Source organism: Tachysurus vachellii, chromosome 26, assembly GCF_030014155.1.
Source record: "Tachysurus vachellii isolate PV-2020 chromosome 26, HZAU_Pvac_v1, whole genome shotgun sequence".
NCBI classification, from domain to species: Eukaryota; Metazoa; Chordata; class Actinopteri; order Siluriformes; family Bagridae; genus Tachysurus; species Tachysurus vachellii.
The window spans coordinates 11,393,847-11,407,801 of record NC_083485.1 but is presented as its reverse complement, the minus strand read 5'-3'; the positions used below and the strand labels follow the sequence as shown (position 1 = coordinate 11,407,801).

General features: G+C 40.2%; 2 protein-coding genes across 3 annotated transcripts; one reads left to right on the top strand and one right to left on the bottom strand.

The window, feature by feature from the left end:
* Position 1: 1 nt before the first annotated feature.
* On the bottom strand, positions 2 to 2,217 carry emc6 (ER membrane protein complex subunit 6). Of its 2 annotated transcripts, none has more exons than XM_060862632.1 (2): positions 2,109 to 2,217; positions 2 to 1,345 (listed from the first exon to the last, which is right to left on the bottom strand). In XM_060862632.1, the coding sequence occupies exon 2, from the start codon at positions 1,330 to 1,332 to the stop codon at positions 1,000 to 1,002; it is 333 nt and encodes a 110-aa protein (XP_060718615.1). In that variant the 5' UTR covers positions 1,333 to 1,345; positions 2,109 to 2,217; the 3' UTR covers positions 2 to 999. The 2 variants fall into 2 exon arrangements, with proteins under 2 accessions (XP_060718615.1, XP_060718614.1); XM_060862631.1 differs by lacking the exon at positions 2,109 to 2,217 and adding an exon at positions 1,760 to 1,953.
* A 176-nt stretch (positions 2,218 to 2,393) lies between these two features.
* shpk (sedoheptulokinase) lies at positions 2,394 to 10,502 on the top strand. The gene is made up of 7 exons (XM_060862628.1): positions 2,394 to 2,701; positions 2,773 to 2,914; positions 4,857 to 5,043; positions 6,006 to 6,158; positions 7,058 to 7,233; positions 8,392 to 8,592; positions 8,744 to 10,502. The coding sequence occupies exons 1-7, from the start codon at positions 2,552 to 2,554 to the stop codon at positions 9,151 to 9,153; spliced, it is 1,419 nt and encodes a 472-aa protein (XP_060718611.1). The 5' UTR covers positions 2,394 to 2,551; the 3' UTR covers positions 9,154 to 10,502.
* The last annotated feature ends 3,453 nt before the right edge of the window (positions 10,503 to 13,955 follow it).

The following is a 13,955-nucleotide window of genomic DNA, read 5'->3' as shown; positions in this document are numbered from 1 at the left end:
CTGCAATCATGAGTGATTTATTTATTTAGAAGAAAGCACAGAAATATCCACGCACATTGTCACAAGTCAGTTGTTGTTACATTTTTTTTTTTCAAAAAAAATTTATTTCTCATAATGGGACGAAGATTTGTTACTTTTCAAACTAACAGGAAATAATGCTGTCTAATACAAGTATGCTAAATTTAACTCAGTAATCAGCATATTACTGATTGCCCTTTCTGAGTATTGCATGTATTGTCAAAAAGTCAACAGGTTACTCTGTTTGTTGCTGCATACAATGTTGGAGAAAATGTATGCACCCTGAAGGGATCTTCAGGTTGTTTCGGGTGTACAAAAAAAAACAAAAAATACAGAACATCAGAAATATGTTTCAAGAGTTACTGTACCTTCCAACAAAACATTTTTCTCCCTTTAAGGGTAATGCTGATTAAATTTCTAAACATAAAGACTTGTTAGCAAAAATGTGATGCACATCTTGTACCATGGTGGCAGAGCAGGTAGTATTACAGTCTCACAGCTCCAAGATTGCCAGCTCGATTAGGAGCTCAGGTTATTCTGTACATTTGTGTGTGTGTAGATTCACATGTTCTCTGGGAGGGATTCATCCAGGTTCTCTGCTCTCCTACAACCACCCAAAAACATGCCAGTAGGTGGACTGACTATGGTGTGCGCATGCGTGCATACATGCATTGTGTCCTGTGTTGGAGTGACATCTCATTCTGGGTGGATTCTTGAGATAGGCTTCAGATCCACCACAACCCTGACAAAGGTTAAAGCTAGACGAATGAACCAATGAAATTGATTTAGTTTAATAGCTTCACCTTGACCTTTAAGACAGGTACTGAGTCACTTTAGGTCGGAATCAGTTCAGTGCAATCAGATACAAAGGAGAAAGAAAACATTACATTAAATTAAATTATCATGTCTAGAGATGAACAATCTGCCCTACAGAGATTCCGTAACTTGTGTACTAATACACATCTAGAGTAGTGTAGCTCTTCAGTACACATGCACCATCCCGTACAGGAAGGTCCAGAAGAGCACGTAGGTGAACAAGCCGCCTACGAGACCTCCGGTAAAGAGCAGACGTCTGGATTTAAAGCACTTGTTCCACCGTCGGCCAGCTTTAAGGATGAGCAGCACGGACAGCAAAAAGGACGCGAGGAAGTAGAAGATGAAGCCGTACAAGCCTGTGAGGCCCAGGATGCCCGCTGTGGCCCCGGACAAAGCAGACACTGAGGTCCGGCAGTACTCTAGGACTGCGGCGTTCCCTCGCACCGCCACCTCACTGATGAACTGCGGGCCCTCGCGTTTAGCTGCGATCGCCGCCATTCTGTCCAGATCACTGGAAACACACCAGCACAGTTAACACACCTGAATAAGTGTTTAATACGTCCACGTGACTACATCTGCAACAAGCCCCCCAACCCAAACCCCCCCAATCACTACATGCCCCATATCACCCCATGCCCCATTCCAAACCATCCCATGGCCCCATCTTAAACCTCCCATATCACCCCATGCCCCATCCCGACCCCCCCCATCTTAAATCCCCCATAATCACCCCATGCCCCATCCCAAAACCTCCCCATATCACCTCATCCTAAACCCCCCCATATCACCCCCATCTTAACCCCCCATACCCCACAGCACCACCTATCTCCCCCTAACCCCAACCCCCCCCACCATCCCAAACCCCCCATACCCCACAGCACCACCTATCTCCCCCAACCCCCCCCTTCACGCTTACACTTCTTACCGTCGGGATTAAGATGCACACGCTTACGAAACGATAAAAAGGTCAACGTATATTCAATTATACATGAACATACAATATTTTCATGATATTATATGAAAAAGGAAATACAATATTAGACGTTTCTTAACAAAAAATCTACGACTCAAACGCTTCCCCGTCATTCATCGGCAGCCATGTTGTTTTCTCGCAAAGAACCATGGGTAACTCTTTAAATGTCAGATTCACCAATTTTTTTCATCTCTGTTCGTATTTTTAAAATCAAAATATTTTGTATATAAACAATCCGGTATGTGTATAGAATAATTTAAGTGTTTATTTATAAATGTATTATCTTTTCAATTTAAGTTACCCTTAATCTCTCCACTACGGCGTCCACAGAGGAACAAAACACACGCAGAAGCGGTCCGTTTCAAATCTCATTCTACTCCCTATATTAGTGCCCTATCAAGGGAACGTAGTAACGGCTTCTCCACGCCCTACTTAGTGCACTATATTCTGAATAAACAGCGACCGTTACGCTTAATACGTAATGAAGGCTCGATACAGAAAACGATCAAATTATCAAAATAAAAAATAAATAAATAAATAAAAAATCAAATTATCAAAATTAAATTGTGATCAAATTTTTATAACATCGTTCACATATTTTTAGGATTTAAAAAATAATTCTACATACATTTTGTTTAAATTGTTTTAATTATCTTTTTTCAGCGCTACCTTTGACCTACGGTGTGCACAGAGGAACAAACTGGTTCAGTTCAAATCCCTCCTTTTCCTACATAAATATACACCATGACTTGTTCATCAGCTAAGTATGTTTTGGGCATTGATTTGGGGACCACTTCGGTCAAGGTTGTGTTGTTTGACACACGTTTAAAGACCGTGACAGACAGCTGCAGTTTACAGACCAACTGTGACGTCATGGACGAAACGCGTGGACACGTGGGTTTGTTAGCTTTAAAATAACACTAATGACAGTGAAATGTTTTAATGACCAGATGTGTTATATTCAGGTCAAGGAGCAGGACCCTGTGCGGATCATTACTACTCTTGACCAGTGCATGCGGTCTCTCCCTAAGGAAAAGCTGCATGACGTCATATGCATTGGGGCGTCTGGACAGATGCATGGGGTTTTGTTCTGGAAATCTAACACAGGTGAAACTAACAACACTACCCTAAAGCCAGGGTTCTCAAAGTGGGGTCCAGTCGTTTTCAAGATTTATTTACTTATTTATTTTATTCCCATTTAACCACAAACACACGCCCATTTACCCCACTCAGATACTCGCCTATTTACCCCACTCAGAGACACGCCCATTTACCCCACTCAGATACACGCCTATTTACCCCACTCAGAGATACGCCCATTTACCCCACTCAAAGGCACTCCCATTTACCCCACTCAAAGGCACTCCCATTTACCCCACTCAAAGGCACGCCCATTTACCCCACTCAAAGACACGCCCATTTACCCCACTCCAAGACATGCCCATTTACCCCACTCAAAGGCACTCCCATTTACCCCACTCAAAGGCACTCCCATTTACCCCACTCAAAGACACGCCCATTTACCCCACTCAAAGACACGCCCATTTACCACACTCAGAGACACGCCCATTTACCACACTCAAAGACATGCCCATTCACCCCACTCAGAGACAGCCCCATTTACATTTACTTCATTTGGCAGATGCCCTTATCCAGAGCGACATACAGAAGTGCTTACGTCTCTATCATTGGATACATTAACTCTGGCTCATATATATATATATATATATATATATATATATATATATATATATATATATATATATATAACAAACAGGGAGGACGTGCTAGTTGAAGTGTTTCATGAATAAGTAGGTCTTCTTGAAAATAGCCAGTGACTCAGCTGTCCAAACACCTAGGGGAAGTTCATTCCGCCACCTCGATGCCAGAACTTTATGACACTCATCATCTCGTCGATGGCTAACTACTGTAGATGAGCTGATTCCTCAGCTGTAACTCAGCTCAAGTGTTTTTATTGTTGCATTGCATTCTGTAACTTTGATTCCAGCGTTTGGTGTCTCCATTAATTCCTCACTGGATTCATATTAAAATATCATATTAAAAACTATTACTATATACTATAATATATTCTTTAATGAGAATAGAAACCCTTACTGTATAAGGGTATGTCACATCACTCTTTTGTATCTTCCTCCTTTAACATCAGAGCAGCAGACAACCGCTAACTTTTCCCAGAAATGATGAAAACACAGAAGCAACCTAGCTCCAAGATCATCACTATATCAAATCACTAATTGTTTCAGAGTAAATATTTTATTTAATCAATTTTATTTATGGGGGCACGGTGGCTTAGTGGTTAGCACGTTCGCCTCACACCTCCAGGGTTGGGGGTTCGATTCCCGCCTCCGCCTTGTGTGTGTGGAGTTTGCATGTTCTCCCCGTGCCTCAGGGGTTTCCTCCGGGTACTCCGGTTTCCTCCCCCGGTCCAAAGACATGCATGGTAGGTTGATTGGCATCTCTGGAAAAAATTGTCCGTAGTGTGTGATTGTGTGAGTGAATGAGAGTGTGTGTGTGTGTGTGTGTGCCCTGTGATGGGTTGGCACTCCGTCCAGGGTGTATCCTGCCTTGATGCCTGATGACGCCTGAGATAGGCACAGGCTCCCCGTGACCCGAGGTAGTTCGGATAAATAGTGAGTGAGAGAATTTTATTTATGAATTTTAACAGAAAAGTAATCATAAACAAAGTTTCAAGCATTTTAAGGAAAAAGTTCAGGAAAAAACTGTTGAGATATGATGGTACCTAATTTGTTTAGTACCAGAATAATTAGCTTTAAATTAATAAAATGAATGCGTTGAGATTCAGATGGAGAAAAAAATTTGAGAACCCATGGATTAAGTATTAAGTAAGTAAAGTTGCTCTTAAAACTGGCTCTAACTGCAATATATCAGCTCTAACTGTAATAACACACACTTGCATTACTAACCAGTGTGAGCATGTGAGTGTTTTGGATTTTAGCCCATTTTGGTATAGGTTTTTTCCATGACCAAAGAGTTGAGTTCTTCATTTTGTCGCCTGTTCTCATTTCAGGTTGTGAGTGGTTCAGTAGTCACAGTTGTGGTCGCAGATTCAGGCCTCAGAATGTAAGTCGGCTGATAACATGGCAGGATGGCCGCTGCACTACTAGTTTCCTGTCATCGCTACCCAAACCTGAGTCACACCTAAATGTTTCCACCGGCTTTGGCTGCGCCTCCATCCTCTGGTACACCAGGCACAGGTCTGAAAGTTTTTATGGTTTTATGTCATTAATGATTTTCATCCATTTTAACACAACCCATTTTCCTTTGTGATTCTCTTCCCAAAGACACATACTGTAAGTACAACCATAAAACATTCACAGAATGTTTAAGATATTTGCAATGACAATAATTCACAATGTATCAATTAAAATGTAATTTAAAAAGTATTTTTAATAAAACTGAAGGCTTATAAAAGATCATTATTTCAGTGTAAACATTAAATGATCTAGACCGAGGTTACTAAAATGTAGTTATGTTTTTCATAGAATAGAATATTCATATTTCATATTCACAGGGCGCCCCCTGTGGCCACCCCTAGTATGAATTTGAATGCATAATGAAAATTCACAACAGTTCATGAAGTGAAAAATAAATAAATAAACAAATAAATAAACAAACAAACAAATAAATAAATAAAATGAAGCACAGACTGCAGCCACCAAAAAAGATTGTAGATTGATTGGTGCCACCAAACAAGTATAACACACACTACACTGATTTTTTTTTTTTTTTGTGCCACCCCAAGATTTGCTGTGGCCTCCTCTGTCCACCCCTATTAAAAGTTTCTGGGGCGCCACTGCATATTCAAGCTTGAGGGTGAACTAATTGAGCAGACTGAGTATTCACAATGCAGGTTATAAGGCTGGTTTAGTGCTTTAGAGGTTAGAGTTTGCAAATTCTTCCCATGTTTCAAGGGTTTCCAGGTACTCTAGTTTCCTCCATCAGTCCAAATACATGCATTTAAAGCTGATCATCACAGGCATCACTACTATCTGTAGTGTCTGGGTGCAGTTAATTGGCAAGCCATCCCAGGGTGTTACCCGCTTTGTACCCCAAGTCCCTTGGCATAGTGTTCAGGCTCCCTGTTAACCTGCATATGATAATTGGTACATGGTTGATATTCAGGATCAGCTTTCTGAGTACCATTTTCTCTTTGCAGCCCTGAATTTCTTGCAAAGTTCACTGCCTCAGGAACCATTCAGGACTATGTGGTGTCCATGCTGTGCGGTTTGGAGGTCTGCCTCATGAGTGTGCAGAACGCTGCAAGCTGGGGCTACTTCAACACCACCACGAAACAGTGGAATACAGAGATGTAAGTACAGAGAGCAGTCATGCTATTTCCTAGAGGTCATAATGTTATGTGACATGTGCAACAAGTAAGTAACAAAACACTCGGGGTTACTGATACAGGAACATGATCAATGATCATACAGTCTGAGGTAATGCAGTCTGAAGTTATGCAGAGTTAAGGCTGAATTATTCCACTGAATAGATGCTGAATGCTCAGATATTACTCCTAAACATTATATCAACAAACGATACGCTGGCGGCAGAATGACAGTGTAGAGTGATATTGTCTCCAGCATTGACTGAAAAAATTATAATTATATCTCAAATCTGCTGACTACTTTGCATTGCTATTATGTTTAATGCTTGAATGTTAAAACCTTTCATGTAGCCTTTGTACTAAAAGGTCCGTTTTGCATACCAGTCTTCTGAATCTCTCTAGATTATTACATTTTTCGGATGTGAGACCAGAGATTTGATTTAGAATGAAAATCATGACAAAAAACACAGTGACGGTAGGAAAACTTGTCAGTCTGTTTCATCACTGAAAGACTCCTGTTATTACTTATACATGCTACAGTAAAGAGCTACACCTTCTTCAGCAGCCTCTCTTTTCTTAAGGTTAATATACACTGAGAAATATCACGTGTGAAGATAGTGAAGGACCAGAGTCATCTGAACAACAGACTTTTCTCTCGGTTATTATATTTATATTATATACTATTTTGTATAGTTTATTTTCTATATTTTGCAATACACATATTACACTTTTTTTTTTACTATAATTGTGCACTTTAGCAGTTATTCAATTATTTCAAATCTAAAAGTAAATTTATTTCTCTACACACGTTGAACAGATACTTGATAGAAAACTTGCTCCTGCTCTTTACATTTACTGAAATGTACAATATGTTTTATTGTTAGTCTGAAAGGTGCAGGCTTCCCGGTGCACTTGTTGCCCATGCCGGTGGATTCTGGGTCTATAGCTGGGCAGACTTGCTCTGAATGGCATGGGATTCCTGCTAACACACCTGTAGGAGCAGCTCTGGGAGATTTCCAGTGCAGTGTTTACTCCTGTATGAAGGATAAGACAGATGCAGGTATGGTTTAGTTACACCTCAGCCTGATGTAATGCATCGCTACACTTTATTTGACCACAAGCTTCATAATCTTCAAGGGTGTAAATTGCTATTTGCACAGTTATAGTATATTTACAACTTTAGGACACAACAACACCAAACCGTTTTCAGAGCGAGATGTCAAAGAGTGAAGAGTAAACTTAGTTGATTATTTGTAGCCCGAATTGAATCTATTTTTTTACCTTTTTACCACACAATCGATAAAGCAATGCTGAAGGTCTGAGTCATAAATCTTGTTTCCATCAGCCACACTAGTAGGTGGTGCTCACACAGAGTCCGAGGTAAGCTAAACCCTCTCTGAGGTTCTGCCCTCCTCTACATACTGTACATCAGCTCACATAGACCCACGGTTCTCTTGTGCAGCTCAGATTAACCTGAGAAAGAAAAACATCACCCATCTCACTCAGAGAGGTCTTGGATTCAAAATCACCTGATCTCCCAATGATAGTGAACACTTTTTTTTCTTATAACATTCAACAATGTTCTTCTTACTGTATATTGCAGCAGATCAATAAAATACCTGCATCTGTTGTGCCTCAGGCTTTATAACCAGGAGAAAAAATACTAAAGGGCTTCTCACACCTGAGATTTGTGTAGCATAGGAATTCTTCACTCAGTTCCTGTCTAGAACTACTCTCTAGAAACAACTCTACACATATATTTCTGGCTGTGCTCTCCAGACTTTTCTGACCATAACCTATTTGTTACAATTGACGTATTTTGACATAAAAAATACTGTTTACACAACACGCAGGGATTCTGTGTCTGCACCAAACATGTGATATGAGACACACACTGTTTAGTTCCTCATCATTTCACACTGTGCACCTTTGGCACTGCAATACAGGGTTAACACTTTGGAGCAAGGTTTCATAACGTTCGGTGAAAAGCCGTGCTAACCGCCGCTTCTAAATTAAGCTTGAAAGCTTTCGCTACATGGGGTTTAGAGGGGCTGTAAGTATGGGGATAACCCAGAGTTAAACATAGTGTAAAAATCCAAGCTAGTGTAAAAATCCAAGCAAACAATAAAATGGTCTGAGATTACAGAATATATTTTGTCACTGATATTTAAGCACTGTGGTATGCATTTAACTTTTGTGCACTTTATGTTTTTTACAGCGTTAAACATGAGCACCTCAGCACAGTTGACGTTCCTAATGCCTGCTGATTTCACCCCTGCGAGTGTCCCGGATGAGCTTTCTTCCATCGCTTACTTCCCTTATTTCCACAACACCTACCTGGCTGTGGCTGCTGCGCTCAATGGAGGCAACGTTCTGGCAACCTTTGTGGGAATGCTGACTTCTTGGATGAAGGAATTCGGTAACTATATGTTTGATTATACATTGATATTTACCCTGACATGGCCTGCTGCATCCTTGAGAAGCCAGTGACTTGCTGGAATGTTATATATGTAAGAAGTAACATCAGTAATGTTTGATAATATCTATGTTTCTTCTCCTTCATTGTGCAGGAGTGGAGGTCAGTGACTCAGACGTGTACTCCAAGCTGATCGAGTGTGCTCTAACTCAACCCAGCACTGACCTCCGCGTGACCCCGACCCTGCTAGGAGAACGCCATAACCCCAGCAGCCTCGCTGCCGTGTCCCAAATCTCTCCAACCAACCTTTCACTGGCTCACGCGATGCGTGCCATTTGTGCAGGGATCATCGCTAACCTAGCAACCATGATGCCTCCTCGCATGCTGACGGTTGCAGGAGTGAATCGGATTCTAGGTAGCGGGAGCGCTCTGTCACGGAATGAAGCCTTGAGACAGGAAGTAGAGCGAGCATTCCCTTTCCCTGTTGAGTACGGGAAAGACTTGGACTCAGCAGTCGGAGTGGCAATGGTTTTTAATGACAAGCTGGTTAGCCACACTGCTTAGCATACACTAGACCTTACAGATATTATTATATGCAATTTATAGCCCTGTTGGCTGCTGATACATTTCTTAAATTAAGAAAACTTAATTGTGTGAACTTTAATTCCATTACCAGATTCCATTTATTTTGGATCAACAGTACAATCTCTGACGTTCATGTCATTTGGGTTACATACTGTACGTTAGTATTAATTTTACAGATCAAGTATTAGAACTGTAATTATTACTGTGTAAGTTGCTCATTTATTATTGATTTATTTTATTTTTTTATAATTTTTTGTTAATTTATTACTATTTTTGAGGCCAGATCCATAATGGCATTGTTTGTGCTTGCAGAGTAAATCATGTTACTTATAACACACAACTTGCAGGTAAAACAAAGTGCAACTCAACAGCAAATGCAGTGTTAAGAGTATAATTAGATATATAATGACATAAATATTACAGAGCTGCACAGCTCAAGCTGGTTTAAATGGAGATAAATCTGTCCTAAAAATTAGACAAGTATGTAAACTAGACCATCCACATTGAGATGCTCAGTAGAGGAAAAATCGAGCTGGTGGGTTAATATCACATAAACAGCTACTGTGGAAGAATCTTTAGGGCTGAACAATGTAAAAGAAAACAAACAAAAAAAAACACACACACTTGCTACACAAATAATGATAAATTATCAGTAATTATTTAACTTATACTCATGTGTGACATGTTCAGTTATTCCTAACTTACTATAACATGAATAATAAAATATTGGCTATAATGTTTCTCATAACATATAACTAAGACTTTATGACTTAACATGATAAACATCTAACCCCTCTATTCTCTCTCTCTCTCTCTCTCTCTCTCTCTCCTCTCAGTAATTGCAAGTAATATCACTTCTTATGCATCTTCTATCTTCAAACATCTGGCTTCTTAGAGATGCAAAGCAAAATATTTTGTATGCATTTGTGTTGCAACAGATTTCCGCCCTGATTTCCATATTGCTTCAGATTTGTTTCATTTGTTTTAATCCCAGTAAAGTTAAATGCTGACTAGCATTTTGTGTGTGTATGTGCATATCCCCCCCTTTGTGCTACAGATCATGGAAATAAAAACCTCACATGTTCAGATACTAAAACCGCACATGTTCAATAATCTAAATTCATAAATGCCTTTTAGCATGGTTCTGTTCTGACACATCATAAGTGCACATCTGTGTAGAAGGAAAGCAGTGTTTCTGATACTGTCACCTCATTTTTACATTTTAAGGGCATTTCATGCTGAACCACACAAATCAGAAAGATCTACACATGCTCATATAACGTTTAACAAAACGCTTAACATTACCCCACCTTCTTCTCTCTCTCTCTCTCTCTTTATTTGGGGGAAATGTCTTTTTGTATCATTTTTATAATTTTTTTAATATGAAAATAATTCCCCCAAAAGTAAAACAAATTTCCCCCAAATAAATGTTGTAGTATAACTACCAGGACTTCAGTGATGTGTGAGCTGAATTTGGTGACAGTACAGTGTATTACAGTGACGTTATTGACTGTTTTTGTTGTATTTGCTTTTCGGGTTTTGCACTTTGCAGACGGTCCCTTGGAATCTGTGTCTCAATCGTCTGCCCATAGACTCTATAGCCACGTTCACACTGCAAGTCTTAATGCTCAATTCGGATATTTTGCTCAGATCTGATTTTTTTGTTTGGCTGTTCACATTACCTTATAAAATGTGGCCTATATCAGATACCAGTGTGAACTGTTTGCTGTTTCGAACTGACCCGCATGCGCAAACGAACAATAACAATGACGTCACACGCAGCACGCCGTTGCGCTAAAAAGTTGGCGAGGTTATGGAGGAAGTATTGTATCATCTGGTGCAAGCAAACATATCATGTAATGCTATAATGTGATGTATTCAATGCAAACATTATGAGCTGGTTCACGTAACCACTTTATATAATACTCTTAACACACACGTTACCAGTCACGTTTGTGTCACGTTATCGCCGGCGCAAAAAGAAAAAAAAAAGGTTTCGCTGTCGCAAAAAAAAAAAAAAGGTTTCGCCGGCGCAAAAAGAAAAAAAAATAAATAAAAAAGTTTTCGCCGGCGCATAATTGTGACGAATGTCGATGTAGATTGACGTAAAAGTCGCATCAAATCCGCCTTGGCTGTTCACACTGCGGCCACATTGGAAAAGATCAGATTTGGGTCTGATTCAGGACCACATATGGAAGATATTTGAGTGTTCACACTACTCCTGAAGAAGTCTGACCTGGTCACTTGACCCCAAAAAAAAATCGGATTTGGGCCACTTTTACCTGCAGTGTGAACGTGGCCTATGTCTAGAGACTTATGTATTTTGTCCACCGCGGAGTAAAGCTGATTTTGAGGAAAACTGGGTTGTAGCTGCGTCTCTACATTACTACGATAGAAAATATGTGTTATTTGTGTAGTAACAGCGTTTAGCTCAGGAGTTATTGACTCGGGAAACTCCAATCTGTGAATATACGGCCAACTTTACTTAAGACGCCGAGGTCGCTTTTTCCCTCTCGACAGGTGATTAACGTTGGTTTTGCTTTTGTAACGGTGTGTAAATAGTTAAATTGATGCATAAATGCGGACAGCGCCATCTGTTTTCTGCGTGATGGCATTTAGCACGTGAAATAGGGACCGTCCACAGCAGACATAATGAGACTGTGCTGTGGGTAAGTCGCACGTTTTCAGTAGTGGAGAATTAAATGTTTAAAATGATTAAAAACACATAACTAATTCCTGTATTACGAATTTACCTTTCAATGAACTACTGGTGGAACTGTTGATTGTGTTTGGCGTCGAATGTGGTGTTTTATATTGAGTTATTTTTTAGTTTGTGTTACGAGGCCTAATTGTGCATTGTCTTTGTTTTATGTAGAAGTTTTGTTTTAATTCTCCATGCGGGTCTCCATCCCTTATTTCCTGCGTTCTCCATTGTGCAGGTATGTGTTGTTTTAATGTGTTTAATGTGTTAATTAATTGGTCTAATTGAACTGTGTTCACCGCTAGGTGGGGATGTTTACCCTCCAATTCAACTTAGTTTAATTGAATTGTTAAGTTTTTCACTGATTTTCTCAATTCATTGAAAATGTCTATTGAATACACTATACGATCACAATGCATAAAGATTTAATTGATTTAAAAAGGTTTAAAAAAAAAAGGAACTGTTCTAAATAAAAAGCAGAGATAATGAGACTGTGCTGTGGAAGTTTTGTTTTAATTCTCCATGTGGGTTCCCTTATTTCCTGCGTTCTCCATTGTGCAGCTCAGCAGAAAGGACTGCCCGGGCAAGACCGTCACACTTTGTTTCACAGAACTAATATATGCCGTTGTTTGCATGATTATGCTTGTGTGTCCAGGGCCGTTGCTAGTGGGGTGAAAGGTGGTGACAATTACAGGGGGCCCCACAAAATCCAGCAGCTATACTATATAGGCCCCTGTTCTGTGAATAATTCTAATATTAATAATAATCGTATGCCACAGATCTTAATGAAAACCACAGAAACATACAATTTGATATGTCTTCCAAATATCAGCTCGTCACCCCTCCCTAAAAATGGTTTAGTCCGATACGAGGTATTTATTAATTATTCAGTCAATGATAAACTGAGGGACCCAATAAATTGTAAGTCCCACCCTAGCTTGTAAAAAGGACCAATCAGTGTTAGAGTTGAGTAGAGTAGCTGAAGTTAGAGATGAACTTGGTGGAAGAGACGGAGACTGACCGAATGAAAATGATACGAAAACATAAATCAGGGTACCAGAAACTCCATGAAAAGAAGGAGAGGGAGGCCAAAAGAGCTGTTTTATCCCATTCGGTCAAGACATTCTTTACGACAGGTTATTGTTGTCATTTCGGTGCCCGATTTACTTTTGTGGGAAAACTGCTGCCGGGCTTGCACGTAATGTCAGGTTTTTTTTGTTTGTGTTTTGTAACACCGGCGCGCGAGGCTGGCCCTACGCAGGGGCAAGATGTCTTGCCCCCTCAAATCAAAATTTTGAAATGTTGAGAAAGCACATGTAATATACTCACAAAATGAATATAATACAAGTTGATAAAATGATCTGCGGTAGCAGAAAAATCTGCCGAAAAAGGGACACTACACACAATACAGTATTAGATTTCCCTCATGTCTCTGTCCTTCAGCTGTGTCCTTCACAAACACACACACTCCTCCTCCGAGCCCTCGGTAAACATCCAATCACCGTGCAAATGAGTCAAGACGTAGCCTAACGTAGTGTCGTGTCGGATTTCAGCACGGGCACGGAGTGGAAAGACTTTGAAGAAGCTGCAGCTTTTTTTCAGTTACAACAAGCACAGCGATGAGTCCACGTCCACTGAATTTGACAGACTGAAGACAAATTACCGTTGTCTGACAGACCCCTACGTAAAGCCCTGCCCCACACTGTAGTTGAATGTGATTCTTTTAAGATATGTTGCAAACAAGGAGGATGATCAGTGGGAGATAATTGAGCGTTTTTCTACAGTTCAAAGCGTTCAATGGTAAGACTGGCCGGGAAATATCAGAAATGATACTGAAGACGTTGGAGGAACATTCCATTGATATTTCAGATTGCAGAGGACAAGGGTTTGATAATGGGGCAAATATGTCCGGCAAAGTAAAAGGGGTTCAGGCTGAAATAAAGAAAATAAACCCTCTTGCCACATATTCACCCTGTGCCTCACACTCTCTGAATCTTGTTGGTGTACAAGCAGCAGTGTCATGTCTTGATGTTTCCACATTTTTTGGCTGTTTGAACCGCTTGTACAGTCTCTTTAGTGC